Raw genomic sequence first — 15,234 nt, forward strand, 5'->3', positions numbered from 1 at the left:
GGGCATCGCGCCGTCTGGAAACTGCAATTCCCTGCGCACACCTGTGTCCCGCGTTCAGGTAGACAGCACAGCCCCGCTAAGGCCAGGAACAGGTTTTATTTAAAAGCAAACGTCGCTCAAAAATAAAAAATAAAATTAAAAAAGCAACCGTCGCCGAAACCGGTTTGGCTCAGTGGATAGAGCGTCGGCCTGTGGACTGAAGGGTCCCGGTTGGATTCCGGTCAAGGGCATGTACATTGGTTGCGGGCACATCCCCAGTAGGGGGTGTGCAGGAGGCAGCTGATGGATGTTTCTCTCTCATCGGTGTTTCTAACTCTCTATCCCTCTCCCTTCCTCTCTGTAAAAAATCAATACAGTATATTTAAAAAAAAAAAAAAAAAAGCAACCGCCTCTCGAGGGGACAAGTCCCGCCCACCCGCAAAAGCTACTCCTGGTTAGCCCCACTGACCTTCCCGGTTGTCACTCAGGAAACGGGGGGGAGGGGGGGCGGGTCCTTGCAAGCTGTCCAATCAGGGCGCAGCAGCAGGCACGCTCCTGAAACCGCGTGGACGCTCCCGGCGGCGCTCGGGGCCACGTCCCACCTGCGGGTAACGGTCCAGGTGTCTCCGCCGCAGCATCAGCCCAGCCCACCTGCACCTGCACCCGCAGCGGAGCCTCAGGGATGGCGCCCGGGGACCCCCGACGCCGGGAGGTGGTGAGCGTGGGGCCCGGGGGTGCCGGGACAGGGACCGGGGCTGCTTGGAACCGGCTGTTACCAGACCTGGCCTCCGGCGGTCAAGTCCAAAGTCTGCAGACCCGAGTTCCCCGGGTTCCGCTGGGACCTCGGTCCTCTCGGGCTCGCAGCGCGGGGCTGGACGGGCAGCCGGGACCCCGGTGTCCTGTCCGGTCACAGGCGCGGCGAGTTCGGCCCGCAGCTCTGCGCCCGCGGCCCCGCGTCTCCCCAGATGGAGCGGGGACCACGGGGAGGGGGAGGGTCACCGGGGAAAACCGTGACTCGGTCTGCGGGGTTTGTGCAGAGGAGGCGCTGTGGTCTGTAGGGTCCTCAGCCCCTCCTTTCTCCTCAGGGGGACCCGTTTTTCCTCGGTTTTCCAGAAGCCTGGAAAGCAGGGTCTCCAATCCAGGACCCCGTCTCTCCCCGCCCCCCTGACCCAGGGCGGAGCGATACTTTTCTGAATTTCCGGATCCTTCCTCGAGTTCCTGAAGGCTAACTTGGTCTGTCCGGTTCACAGCATCATTAAGCAACTATTTATCATTTTTCCACAGGGCCATGGATTGCTCTTTTTAAAGATGTATTTTTTTTTTTCTCTGTGGATATTTTACATGAGAGGAAGGCCGAGAATAGCCATCTGGAATCGTTGAATGAAATCCCCGTTCCCCACCCCCAGGATCTGCCCTGGGCACAGACACGCCGGGGGAAGTCTTTTGGGTGGAGGTTCCTCTTCGGAAACTTTCCTGGGTGTCTTGTCCCGTGAGCACAGCCCCTCCCTGTGTTTGTCACCTGAAAAGACTTACCGACTTAGATATGATTTTGCTTTTCAATAAGGATTAAATATATCCCATCAGTAGAGCTTGAAAGACAAAGTAGTTCCAATCGGGCAAGAAAGAGGTGGATTTCGGGAAAATTTTTTCAGTATTGCTTTACATTTGTATAGAATTCTTCTTTGACTCTTTCTTCCCTTGTAGTAAGTTTCTGAAGTCTGCTTTTTATTTTGGAGTGTTTTCAAATAAAATTCCAGGTTCAGACTTGCAGAGCAGAAGTGTTCAAGTGTGAGAAATTACAAACCAGTTACTTTTCATCTAAATAGAAATAATTGACACCTTTTTCTGAAAAGAATACATTTTAGGGGTTTTCTAATTGAACTAGTAAAAGACACTTATTCCTCCTTCCTTTCCCCATAAATGCTGGGATTAGGTGATTTTGGTGGATTGTTCAAAAACGGTATTTATGTCATTCAAAATATCAAAGTGTGTTGCAAAGTAACTGCAGTGGTGTGTAGAGACCTGAGGGCAGTGTATCTGAGGCCCCCTTGAGCCTGCAAAGGGAAGTACCTGAAGGCCCAGTTGGTTCTTCCTGGGGAGCCTCTCCTGCAGGCGGCCTACCTGCTCACACCCACCAGGGAAGGAGCCTTTACACTGAGAAGCTACAGCCCTGAAAGCTGGGGGTGCAGGTGCACCTGGGCGAGGGGGTGAAGCCCCCTCTGAGGTTTTAGTTGTGGCTCCCCTGGGCCTGTTTCTAGACGTAGGTTGGAGTTTTGCATCCACAGTGTAGGTGCACTCGGAGTGTAATTCATGTGCGTTGAGAACGTCTGGAGTTCTGTGTCCTGGATTAGGGTTCATGAACTTGGAGTTAATTTGGGTCAGAACCTTAAACTGAATCTAGCTGAGCATTTCCTCACTGTGGGATGAGGGTGTTGGAGCTCCCAGACTTCACTCCTGGGGCTGCTCAGGTGTCCCTCCCGCCTCCCCAGGGACTGGCCCACTCCAGGGGTTCTTTCTGACTCAGCCAGGAGAGTCTAGGATGTGGAACCTTCTGAAAGTGGCTCTCCTTCTGTCCTGTGGGGAGCAGGTGGCTCATCTAGAGCTGATTCCAATGCTTGTGTTTCTTTACTTTGGATCCTTTATCCACTGAATACTGCAACCCGTTGGCTCTAGTTTCCCGGAGCACCTTGTAAGAACTAAATAGAATTTTTGTTCCTTTTAGGCAAGAGAATTCCCAGATGAGATGAATGTACTTAAGCGCTCAGGTTAATTTTTCGTTTTTACATCAGTGTTTGTATGTGCACATCCCTGGAGAGCATTGACATTTAAAAGGCTAAAGCAATTGAATTTCTGTTGTAAGTGATGTGAGGTAAACTAATCAAAGTTTATATAAGTCTTTGAAAATCCTACTACATTTTAAAAAGCTACACCCAAATGCCTATTGCATAGTAATGTGGTACTTATTCCTGAAACTACCTCTGTGTAGAGACCTGAGGCAGTGTATCTAAGGCCCCCTTGAGCCTGTGAGACAAAGGGGAAGGATATACTGGGATGCAACTTGTCCTTTTAGTTAGCAAGGTATTTGAAATTTTCATTTTGTATGGTTACACTTTTGTAACCCTTAGTGTTTTTGTATGTGTGTTTTTGTAACCCTTAGTGTTTAAAGTGTTTAAATCTTAGAAGGGGTTCCTATGTACTAGTTAAAGAAAGACTATTAAAATAGTAGCATAACTTTCTCTGTTTATTTTAAATAAATCTGTAAGATAGAAAAAGTCTAACCTAAGAAGGCTCACTGAGCAACCAATTCAAAGTTGGACAGCTGGTACTGCTCATTTGACAGTCAGCTGAAAGGCTCACTGTCCACAAATCCTGGTCTCACCAGTGCTGTTACTCTAGCCACCTCCAAATACACAGTTTTGATCATTTCTTGAGCTCCTGTTAGTATTCCTTTCTATAAAAACAAGTCACCACAAATGCATATTGTTCTTACCCATGTTTGTCCTTATAATGAGCAATCAGTCTGAATTGTCTGGTATTTGCTGACAGCTTAAGCCTCCTTCCCCTTCCCTCTTTCCTTGTGTCCACACCTGGACAGGCTGATGAGAAAGTCCAGGGCTCCCTCCTCTGGCACTGGCTTCAGATTGCAACCACACAAGCCCCAGTCTGTGTGTAGAATTCTTGCTTTGGCCCCGCCCATGACAAGGAATCTTTGCTTGAACAACTTCAATCTGGCTCCTGAACTTTTTCCTAGGCCTGTCTTTGCACTTGTTTGTAAAATCCAGTTTTAGCAGGAACCTTGCAAATTTGGGTGAACCAGAATCCCCCACCCTCCTATCTGACCACCCTCCATATCTGATCACTTTCCTCCTCTTCCACCGTCAGGTGATGCCTGATCCCCCTGGCCTATCTGCAGTAGGAATCCTGTTTGGTCGGTTTAGCCAGAACACCCTCACCCCAATTTCTTTTTTAGTAATTTTCTATCCACTGAACCCCACCCTATTCTCTGGCAGTGGATTCCCACTTGTATTCAAAATTGAGCCCAATCTCATTTCTCACCTCCTGTGAAATCCCGCTACAATGGTCTGTATACCTTTTGCAATGGTTCCGAATTAACCCTGCTTTACCATCTTTGACAGATGTCATTGAATATTTTTTCTTTAATACCCCAGCTACAATAAAATCTCAGGCCAGGCTCCTTTCCTTGCTCTCTCAAGCCACTTCAGAGCTGCTTAAGAGGCCCACCCTATCCTACCCTGAGACCTCAATTATGAGAGTCACAGGCCTTTTCCAGTGCTGGTGACCCAAACTATTGGCACTGTGAGCAGCATGTCCCAATATGACCACCCTTGTGGTTTTGTCTTTTCTTGCTCTGACTCACCTGCTCTACTGCCTGAAGGTGACCTACACTGTGTGCTGCTGAGTGCTGGGGAGCTGGTTCTATGAGCTACCATGTGACAGTGTTGAACCCACCAAGCCTCAGTTCTAGATGCAATGGACCAGAGCTGGCTGTTTTAAGGATTGCTAGGCATGTTAAGGATTTTTGCATCTATGTTCATTGGGGATATTGGCCTGTAATTTTCTTTTCTTGTGTCTTTCCTAGCTTTGGTTATCAGGGTAATATTGGCCTTGTAAAATGAGTTTGGAATTTGGGGTGATGTTGGTGGAAAACTCCTATTCCACTATCTTGTTGGCATTACTCTCTTATTGACTTGTGTTATTTAGAAGTGTGTTGTTTAATCTTAAAGTATTTGGAGGTTTTCCAACTATTGTTCTTGTTACTGATTTCTAGAAAAATGCTGCTGTGGTCTGCAGCATATCTTTTTTTCATAATTTTGTTATTTCTGCATTTATGTTTTTAATATGCTTTTATTGATTTTCAGAGAGAGCGGAAGGGAGAGGGATAGAGAGATAGAAACATTGATGAGAAAGGAACATCATCGATTGGCTCCCTCCTGCATGCCCCCCACCCCCTGTCAGGGATCAAGCCTACAACCCAGGCATGTGCCCTGATTGGGAATCGAACCAGCAATCTCTTGGTTCCTGGGTGGATGCTCAACCACTGAGCCACACTGACCGGGCTCTGCAGCATATCTTATATGATTTCTCTTTTTTCAAATTTGTTGAGGTATGTTTTGTGTCCCAGAATATGGTGTGTCTCAGTGAGTGTTCCATGTAAATCTAAAAAGAGTGTATATACTGCTGCTATTTTTGGATAAAGTGTTGCATGGATTTCAGTTAAGTCCACTTGTGTGATGGTGCTATTTCATTTCACAATGTCCTTCCTGATTTTCTGCCTGCCAGAATTCTTCATTATTGACGAGGGCAGGTATTGAAGTCTCCAACTATAATAGTGAATGTATTTATTCCTCCTTGCAGTTCTCTCAGTGTTTGCCTTGTGTATTTTGCCCCTGTCTGTTTTGCATGTACACATGAAGAATTGCTATGTCCTCTTGGAGAACTAACCCTTTTATCATTATGTAATGCCTTTTTTATCGCTGTGAATCTTACCTGCTCTGAAGTCGGTTTCCTCTGAAATTCATACACCTATGCCAGCTTTCTCTTGTTGGTGTGGTATATCCTTTTCCATCCTTTTAATCTGTCTCTGTCTTTATAACTAAAGGGTGACTCTTGTAGACGATATATAATTGTTATTTTATTATCTGCTGTCACAGTTTGTCTTTCCCTTGTTGTATTTAGACCATTAATGTCTAAAATGATTACTGGTATCATTGAATTAACATCTATCATATTTTTTACTGTTTTCTATTTTTGCCTTTGTACTTTGTTTCTTTTTTTTAATTTTTTTTTTAAATATATTTTTTATTGATTCTTCACAGAGAGGAAGGGAGAGGGATAGAGAGCTAGAAACATCGATGAGAGAGAAACATCGACCAGCTGCCTCCTGCACACCCCCTACTGGGGATGTGTCCACAACCAGGGTACATGCCCTTGACCGGAATCGAACCCTGGGACCCTTCAGTCCGCAGGCCGACACTCTATCCACTGAGCCAAACCGGTTAGGGCCTTTGTTTCTTTTTTGACTTCAATCTTTATTCTGTCTTCTCTGCCTTTTTGTTGCATTTGAAGTAAATTTTTTAAATAAATTTATTGGGGTAACATTTGTTAATAACATTATATAAATTTCAGGTGTACAACTTTATAATACAACATCTGTATACACCTTTGTGTGTTAACCATTTAAAATCACCATCCTCACCTGGCCGGTGTGGCTCAGTGATTGAGCGTCAACCTATGAACCGGGAGGTCATGGTTCAATTCCTGTCAGGGCACATGCCCAGGTTGCAGGCTTGATCCCCAGTGTGGGGCGTGCAGGAGGCAGCTGATCAATAATTCTCTCTCAGCATTGATGTTTCTATCTCTCTATCCCTCTCCCTTCCTCTCTGAAATCAATAAAAATATATTGTTTAAAAACATATATTTTTTTAAAAATAAAATAAAGTCACCATCCTTCTGTCACCATGTATTTGACACCCTTGACTTTCTTCCTCTCCCCTTTGCTAACCATACATCTATTGTCTGTATCTATGAGTTTGTTTGTTTGTTTTGTGTTGCTTTTTATTTTATATCCCACATATGAGTGAAATCATATACTTAGTGTCCTTTTCCATCCGACTTATTTTATTTAGCATAATACTCTCAAGATTCACCCATGTTGTCGCAATGGCAGTATTTCATCATTTTTATGGCAGAGTAATATTCCATTGTTTATATGTATCACATTTTCTCTATCTTCATCCATTGAAGAGCACTTAGCTTGTTTCCATGTCTTTGCTATTGTGACTAGTGCTGCAATATACATAGAGGTATTATGTCTTTATGAGTAAGTGTTTTCAGATTTTTCAGGTAGATACCCAGAAGAGGAATTTCTAGGTCATATGGTAAATCTATTCTTAATTTTTTGAGGAACCTCCATATTGTTTTCCATAGTGGCTGTACTAATCTACATTCCCAGCAGTAGTGGGCCCTTCCCTGCCTTTTATTGAGCATTTTATCTGATTCCATTTTTCTCCTCTCTTAGTATACCATTTTACATTTTTTCAGTTGGGCTTGAGTTTGCAGTATACACATACAACTAACCTAAGTTCTCTATAAAGTAACACTGTACCTCTTTACTGGAGGTGCAAGAGTATTTCCAATCCCTCCCTCCCTGTCTCTTGTAACATTGCTGTTACTCATTTCACTTATCTATAAGCTATAATCACTGAATATATTTTTACTATTAGGACTTTGAACATAGTGTTATTTGTCAGATTAAATAGCAAAAGTAAATTACTTTACTTTCATTTATTCTTTCTCTACCTTTCTTTATCATTACCTTCTTCCTGACAAATTTAACATTTCTTACAAAGCAGGTGTACTTTATTAGGTGACAAATTCCCTAATTCTTGTTTGTCAGAAAGTCATCATTTATCCCTCTTTTTTTAATCCTATCCTAGAGGCCTGGTGCACAAAATTTGTGCACGGGTAGGGTCCCTAGACCTGGCCAGCAATCAGGGCTGATCTGTGGGGCGACTGGCGGGGCAATTGGGAGGGCCCCCACTGGTCACCTGCCTTGGCTGGCCTGGGGCCTGCAGTCTGGAAGCAGCTCCTGCATTGAGCGTCTGCCCCCTGGTGGTCATTGCGTGTCATAGCAACCAGTCGTTCCACTGGTCATTTGGTCGATTTGCATATTAGGCTTTTTTTGTATTGGATATAATAAAAGCCTGATGTGTAATTTGTCCCCTTGGGCAGTCGTTCGACTGGGAATTCGAGCAGGAGACTGGGAGTTGGACTGCTTGCTATGATGTGTGCTGACCACCAGGGGGTGGTGCAGAACATGGCGGGCGTCGGGGACACGGCACTGGCAGCGGGTGGCAGTGGAGGCACTGCCAGCCCCAATGGGTCCCAACGAGAGCGGGACCGCGACGGGATGGTGGAGCAGTGAGCAGGCGGCACCAGGCCAAAGTGGGGGTCCAATCACCCCGCCAGTCACCCCACAGATGGCAACATGCGGGGGCAGGGGGTGGGGCTGCCACCCAGCTCCCAGGCGCTGAGGGAGCCAGGCAGGGGGCCCGGCCCCGATTGATCATCCCACAGGGAGGATGGTGAGCGGCACCAGGCCAAGGCGGGGTGCCAGGCACGGCTGTGGGGCTGCGAGCCTGGGGGCGTGAGCTGGGGCATGATCCCCACAAGCCACCCCAAGGGACCCCACCCGTGCACAAATTCATGCACCAGGCCTCTAGTATATACTTTTTTTCTTAATTTCAGAGAGGAAGGGAGGGGGAAAGAGAGAGAAATATCAGTGATGAGAGAGACTCATTGATTGGCTGCCTCCTGCACGCCCCCTACTGGGGATTGAGCCCACAACCCGGGCATGTGCCCTTGACCAGAATTGAACCTGGGACCCCTCAATCCGAAGGCCAACGCTCTATCCACTGAGCCAAACAAGCTAGGACTATCCCTTATATTTAAAAGACTAGAGGCCCGGTGCACGAAATTCATGCACGGGGGGGGGGGGAGGGTTGTCCCTCAGCCCAGCCTGCACCCTCTCCAATCTGGGACCCCTCGAGGGAAGGGTCCCCTGCCGCAGCCACAGGGGATCGTGGGCGGGCAGCTTCACCCAGGCTGCAGCCACAGGTGCTGATGCCTGGGATCGCAGGGCAGGCAACTTGTCCCTCTCCTGGGCCACAGCCACAGGCGCTGGTGCCTGGTACCATGGGGCAGGCAGCTTGTCCCTATCCTGGGCCACAGGCGCTGGTGCCCAGGACCGCAGGGTGTGCGGCTTGTCCCTCTCCTGGGCTGCAGGTGCAGCCACTGGCACCTGGGACGGCGGGGCAGGTGGCTTGTCCCTCTCCCAGGCCACAGGTGCAGGCGCAACTGCTGGCATCCGGGACCACGGGGCACGCGGCTTGTCCCTCTCCCAGGCCGCAGCCTGGCTGGTCCCCATTCCTCTCTCACGAGCTCATTTGTGCCTGGCTGGTCCCTATTACGGCGTGAGGGTGTAACGACCATTTGTATATTAGCTCTTTATTATATAGGATGACTAGGGTTTAGTCTGTGTTTACTGTTTGCTGTAACAGAGGCAAATATCCTCAGGTGTCCTTGCTTTTGTCTCCATGTCATCTTTAGGGTTCTACAGAGGCTTCTTAAATAAGTTCTGAAACTATAGTTCTTCCAGTGTGTTCCACTGCTGATAAACAGGTGTGCTGCTGCTATAGTGCTGTGTTGTGGTAGAGAGGAAGTGTTCTATAGTCCTAGGATTTGGTCTCAGTATTATTATTCTTTTTTGTCTCGGTATTTTAATGAGCCTGTGTCCTGTGCAGTGTCCTTCCGTGATATAATGAGAAAGATGTTATATCTTTGTCCAGGGTTCCTAGCAAAGACCTCCCAAAGCCCTTGGACTATCAGAATGATAAGGGTGATAGGATCATAATATGTTCTAACTAGTGGCCCAGTGCACGAAACTCGTGCACAGGGGCAGGGGGGTGTCCCACAGCCCAGCCTGTACCCTCTCCAATCTGGGACCCCGACCCCTGTGGGATCGGGCCTAAACTGGCAGTTGGACATCCCTCTCGGAATTTGGGACCGCTAGCTCCTAACTGCTCACCTGCTTGCCTGCGTGATTGCCCCTAACCACTTTGCCTGCTGGCCTGCTCGCCCCCAACTGCGCCCCCTGCCAGCCTGCTCACCCCCAACTGTCCCTTCCCGCCCCCCGTGCCGGTCTGATCACCGCCAAGTGCCCTCTCCTCCTGGCCTGATCACCCCTAACCACTTCTGCCTCAGCCCCGCCACCATGGCTTTGTCCGGAAGGATGTCCAGAAGGTCTCCCGGTCTAATTAGCATATTACCCTTTTATTAGTATAGATGAGGTGACTGTTCACAGGCCTCTCAATTGCTTCAGAATGGGGGTTGCTCACCAGGAAGATCAAGCTTTGATTGGAGGCTTCGAACTTTCAACCTAGCCCTAACCTCTGGGGAGGGGAGAAGGCTATTGATTGAGTTATTCACCATTGGTCCGTGATTTGATCAGTCATGCCTACATAAAGAAGCCTAATTTGAATCCTAAACCTTGGGGTTCAGAGAGATCTGATTGGAAAACACATCAATGTGCTGGGCGTGTGTCATGCATGGACAGTGCATGGAGGCTCCTACTGTACCCACCCCCACTTGCCTGGAGCACCCTTTCCACTGCTGGCCTGATTGACTGTGTTTTACAATAATGTGATAATAATAAGTAAAACACTTTTGGGTTTTTTTTGTTTTTGTTTTTGTTTTTTAAATATATTTTATTGACTTTTTACAGAGAGGAAGAGAGAGGGATAGAGAGCCAGAAACATCGATGAGAGAGAAACATCAATCAGCTGCCTCTTGCACACCCCCCACTGGGGATGTGCCCGCAACCAAGGTACATGCCTTGACCGGAATCGAACCTGGGACCCTTGAGTCCGCAGGCCGACGCTCTATCCACTGAGCCAAACTGGTTTCGGCAAGTAAAACACTTTTGTTAGTTCTGATAGTAGTTTTAGCAAATTAGCAAACATGAGGGAGTGTCCTGGGAACCTTCGAATTTGTAGTTGGCGATGGCCTGAGCCTCATTTGCAGCTGGCATCTGACATGTGGCAGTTTGTGGGACTGAGCCCTTAAACTGTAGAGTCTGAAGTTAACTCTGGTTACTGGTAGAACTGACTTGTAGGCTACCCAGTTGATGTTGGGGAGATGGAGAAATGGTTTGGAAAACACACCACATACTTGCTGTCAGGAGGGAAAAATCGCCTGTGGACCTCTCAAGTATTTCTGAGTCTGTGCCTCCAGCCTCAAGTTAGGTCAGGCAGAAGGGCTAGAGGGGACTTCAGCTGGCAACTTCCGTCCCCATGTCAGTTCGGCTCTGGTAAAATCCCAGTCAGTTCGGCTCTGGTGAAACAGAATCTTTGAGGACAGGCCTTGATGAGAAAAGAAGAATAATGTGGGCACATTTCAGAGTGGCTATTTTCCTCTCTCTCTGATTTTGGAGACAGCAGTTTGCCCTGTGATCTCAATTCTTTGATAGCTCTAGAAAGAGTTGTTGATTTTAAGTTTGTTTGTTTTTTTCTGGTGAAGATGGGACTGTCATTTGAGCTCCTACAGTGCAGACGAGCGGTCTCTGACTCCATGTTTTAATGTTTGACTGCTGGTCTGTTGGAAAAACCAGTATTACTCCTGACTAGAGAAAACCCGCTTCTTTCCTCCACTTTTACTCAGAACACTTCAATTCTGACACTTCTGGTCACCAAATATGTAAAGTTTTTCCCCCACAACAAGCAATTATCTGTGATACCAGCTGGTATCCTGCAATTTAATCATAACACTGTCTCTCTGGAGATATTGTCATATCCTACAGGTTAAAGTCTCAGGCCCAGGAGACTGCCCCACCCACCCCACCCCCACTTCAGATGCCAGTCACAAGTAGTAGGTCTGCAGGTTATTCACAACTTCTATCTGACTTGGTTACAAATCAAAGGTCCCTATAAACCCCCTCATTGGGTTTGATTAATTTGCTAGAGTGCTCTAGCCAATCACAAGTAGTAGGTCTGCAGGTTACTCACAACTTCTTTCTGACTTGGTTACAAATCAGAGGTTCCTATAAACCCCCTCGTTGGATTTGACTAATTTTCTAGAACTCCGGGAAACACTTAAGTTTACCAGTTTATGAAAGGATACAGATGAATAGATAGGTGAAGAGATACTCTCAGTGAGCGCTGTAAGCTCCCTGTGAATTTGGGTGTGTCACCTTCCCAGTACGTGAATGTTCTCACCAACCCAGAAGCTCTCCGAACCCCATATTATTGGGAATGTGCAATCTTCCTCACATAGGTATGGTCAATTATTAACACCATTTTCAACCCTTCTCCCCGCTCTGGAGGACAGAGTGGGGTAGCTGTACATTCCAAGCTCCAAATCATGGCTTGGTCTTATAGTGATAGTCGCCATCCAGGAGCCATCAGCAGCCCAACCAGAGTCTCCTCATTAGAACAAAAGATGATCTTCCTGCCAGGAATCAGGGTCAGAGATGAATATACAGGCAGACCTCACTTTGTTGCACTTATGTTGCATTTTTTACAAATTGAATGCAAGACCCTCAAGCAGTAAAAAGATTCTAACTCGCTCTATTGCAATACTCACTTATTGTGGTAGTCTGGAACTAAACCTGCAATATCTTTGAGGTATATATTTTCTGTTACCTAACATCTGACAACTTGAAAGCCTTAGCCCTCCTTCTTCCCCCTTGTGTCCCATGTCTGTACAAGGTGATTTTTTTAAAAAGCCTGGCTCCTCACTTCTTTGGTGCTGACAAGATATTCAGTCCATGAAAGCCGTCTCTGTGTGTCTGTGTGTGTGAACTCTCACCCTAGCCCATACCTAACCTCAATCAAAAAAAAAAAGAAAAACCAGTCCAGCCCAGCTGGCATGGTTCAGTGGTTGGGAATGGACCTGTGAGCCTGGAGGTCACGGTTCAATTCCCAGTCAGGGCACTGCCCAGGTTGCAGACTCAATCCCCAGTAGAGGGCATGCAGGAGGCAGCCAATCAATGATTCTCTCTCATCATTGATGTTTCACTCTCATTCTCTACCTCTATCTCTGAAATCCATAGATATATATTTTTTTATTTTTTTTAACCCAGTCCAGGCTTCTTTCCTTGCTCTCTCAAGCCATTTCCCAGTTGCTTGAGAGGCCTGCCCAGCTCTCCCTAGAGACCTCAGTTACAGAAGTTATAAACCCTTTCATACGTTCCTGGTAGGTGTGTATTGTTCTCAACTATTCATCCAAACTTTGGGTGGGGTTGGAGGTCCACCTTTCAATGCAGGTTATAGGAAATGTAACATAGTGTATATACATATTGCAACACACTTTGCTTTTTTTTTCTATTGATAAATCCTCCAGATCTTTTCATAGCAATACCCTGTGTTTTTATTTTTTTTATTTTTTTTTTTAAATATATTTTATTGATTTTTTACAGAGAGGAAGAGAGAGGGACAGAGAGCTAGAAACATCGATGAGAGAGAAACATCGATCAGCTGCCTCCTGCACACCCTCTACTGGGGATGTGCCCGCAACCAAGGTACATGCCCTTCACCGGAATTGAACCTGGGACCTTTCAGTCCGCAGGCCGACGCTCTATCCACTGAGCCAAACCGGTTTCGGCTACCCTGTGTTTTTAAAAAGTACAAATAGTGAATTTATGTAACGCATTCTTTCTAAATAGACACTTGGCTTGTTGCCAATTTTTGCTGCCAAAACCATGAATGAAAACTCAGATTGCAACTTTACAGGGCAAACAAACATATACAAATTATGTTCTTTTCCAATCTTAATTACTTCTTAATTTTATCATTAACTATATTCAGAAAAGATTGTACAAGCTGAGTTATGGTAAGACTTAGTAATAACAGAACAAACACCCTTGAAATCATCAACAAGATTCATAAATGGCCTGTGGGCAGTGGTGAGGGTCTCTTGATGTTTCCATCCCTGACTCATTGCTGTCCTGCCCCCTAGATGACCACTGTCCTGATTTATTCTTCGTTCCTTTGTCATCTATTGTTTTTCACTAAGCAGTGTTCTTTCCGTTTTGCCTCCTTTGACCTTCCAAAGAGTGAGTATTAATGGAGTTCCTTGAAAAGGTTTTCCCTTGGATACTTAGCCTCTGTGGACAAAAAGGGGACACATGCTAACCTGACAAGCTCGGGAAATGCCTGCATGGCAGCCTTGCAAACTCAGACACCTAAAATAACCACAAAGGATGGTCTGAAATTAAAACTTTTTAACTAGCCTTAGCTGGTTTGGCTCAGTGAATAGAGCATTGGCCTGCAGACTGAAGGGTCCCGGGTTCTATTCTGGTCAAGGGCACATACCCGGATTGCGAGTTTGATCCCCAGTGGGGGGTGTGCAGGAGGCAACTGATCAATGATTCTCTCTCATCATTGATGTTTCTATCTCTCTGTCCCTCTCCCTTCCTCTCTGAAATCAATACAAATATTTTTTTAAACTTTTTTAACTAAAAGCAGTTTATGGCAGATAGTCATGTCCTAGGCTAGAATCTTCCCAAACAAAAGTCAATCTTTACCTTAACTGAACTTGTCTATTGTCTTTTGCATCTAAGATAACATACCTTTGGACTGTCAGGGTAACTTTTTTTTTCTGGACTCCTCGGGGTACCAGAGCAGAGACTACAAATCCTCTCATTGTTATTTTTGTCATATTAATTGTTTACTATTAACTATCCTATACCCACCTATGTAAAAGATGTACATGTCTGTCATTTTATCTTTTGTTCAATCCCAGAGGCCCCCCCCCCACTATGTCTTTGCTTTCTACCACCTCCCTAATCTATCACAAATGAATTTCTTTTCTTTTTTAATATATATTTTTATTGATTTCAGAAAGGAAAGGTGAGATAGAAACTTCAGTGATGAGAATCATTGATCGGCTGCCTCCTGCACGCCCCCTACTGGGGATCCAGGGCAAACCCGGACATGTACCCTGACTGGGAATCCGGTGGTGACCTCCTGGTTCATAGGTTGATGCTGGCATCTGGGGCTTGGGGCCTGGTCTAGGACTGTGGGCTTCAAACTTCCCACCGGAGCCAAGTGCCCCCGAGACCACAGGATTCTTTAAAGTACCAGATAAGTGGGGGTTGGGAGGCGGAAGGGCGGACATCTCCTTGCTGGGAATGGTCAATCATCAAAATGGAACCAGTCATCATTACATATGAAGAGGTCATTTGTAAGTGTCCCTGTGTTTGAAGAAGGGTCGTGAGTGGCCTGACAGCCTTATGGTTACAGGTCAGATTCGGACCCAGTGCTAAGACAAGGTCGCCTCAAAGACGCAACCTCCAGCTTGCTGTCGCTCGGGCCTGAGGGGGCGGGACCTTGCAAACTGTCCAATCAGGGGAGTCGCCGGTAATGTACGTGAGGGCGGCGCTCTGATGACGGCGTGGACTGTGGTTTCGTCGCTTCTCGCCATCCGCCGGCTTTTAAAGGCGTCCGGTGGCTTCTCCACACCCTCCGCCCCTGAGACCTGCAGTTGCTGCGAGAGTCAGTGTGGACAACAGGGACCCCCTGGAGTGGAAAAATGGTGAGTGTGTGGGCCGGCCGGCTGTGGGAGTCAGGGGAGGAGGGCTGGTGGGACCACCGTGGCCGGCCGGCCCCCAGAGGACACTCCGGAGTTCGGGGGTGAGGCCGCCGGTGGCGCGGCACGCAGCCGGGGGCTCGGCGGCAC

At 46.9% G+C, this 15,234-nt stretch overlaps 1 protein-coding gene across 1 annotated transcript in view; it reads left to right on the forward strand.

The window, feature by feature from the left end:
• The first annotated feature begins 580 nt into the window (after positions 1-580).
• The window catches only part of LOC103301070 (zinc finger protein 791-like), a 35,114-nt gene continuing 20,460 nt past the window's right edge, over positions 581-15,234 (forward strand). Inside the window, exon 1 of the mRNA XM_054718328.1 lies at positions 581-694. Within this exon, the coding sequence (XP_054574303.1) occupies positions 662-694 (33 nt within the window). The 5' untranslated portion in view covers positions 581-661. The remainder of the gene's footprint in view (positions 695-15,234) is intronic.

Source organism: Eptesicus fuscus, chromosome 6 (assembly GCF_027574615.1).
Source record: "Eptesicus fuscus isolate TK198812 chromosome 6, DD_ASM_mEF_20220401, whole genome shotgun sequence".
Taxonomy (NCBI): Eukaryota; Metazoa; Chordata; class Mammalia; order Chiroptera; family Vespertilionidae; genus Eptesicus; species Eptesicus fuscus.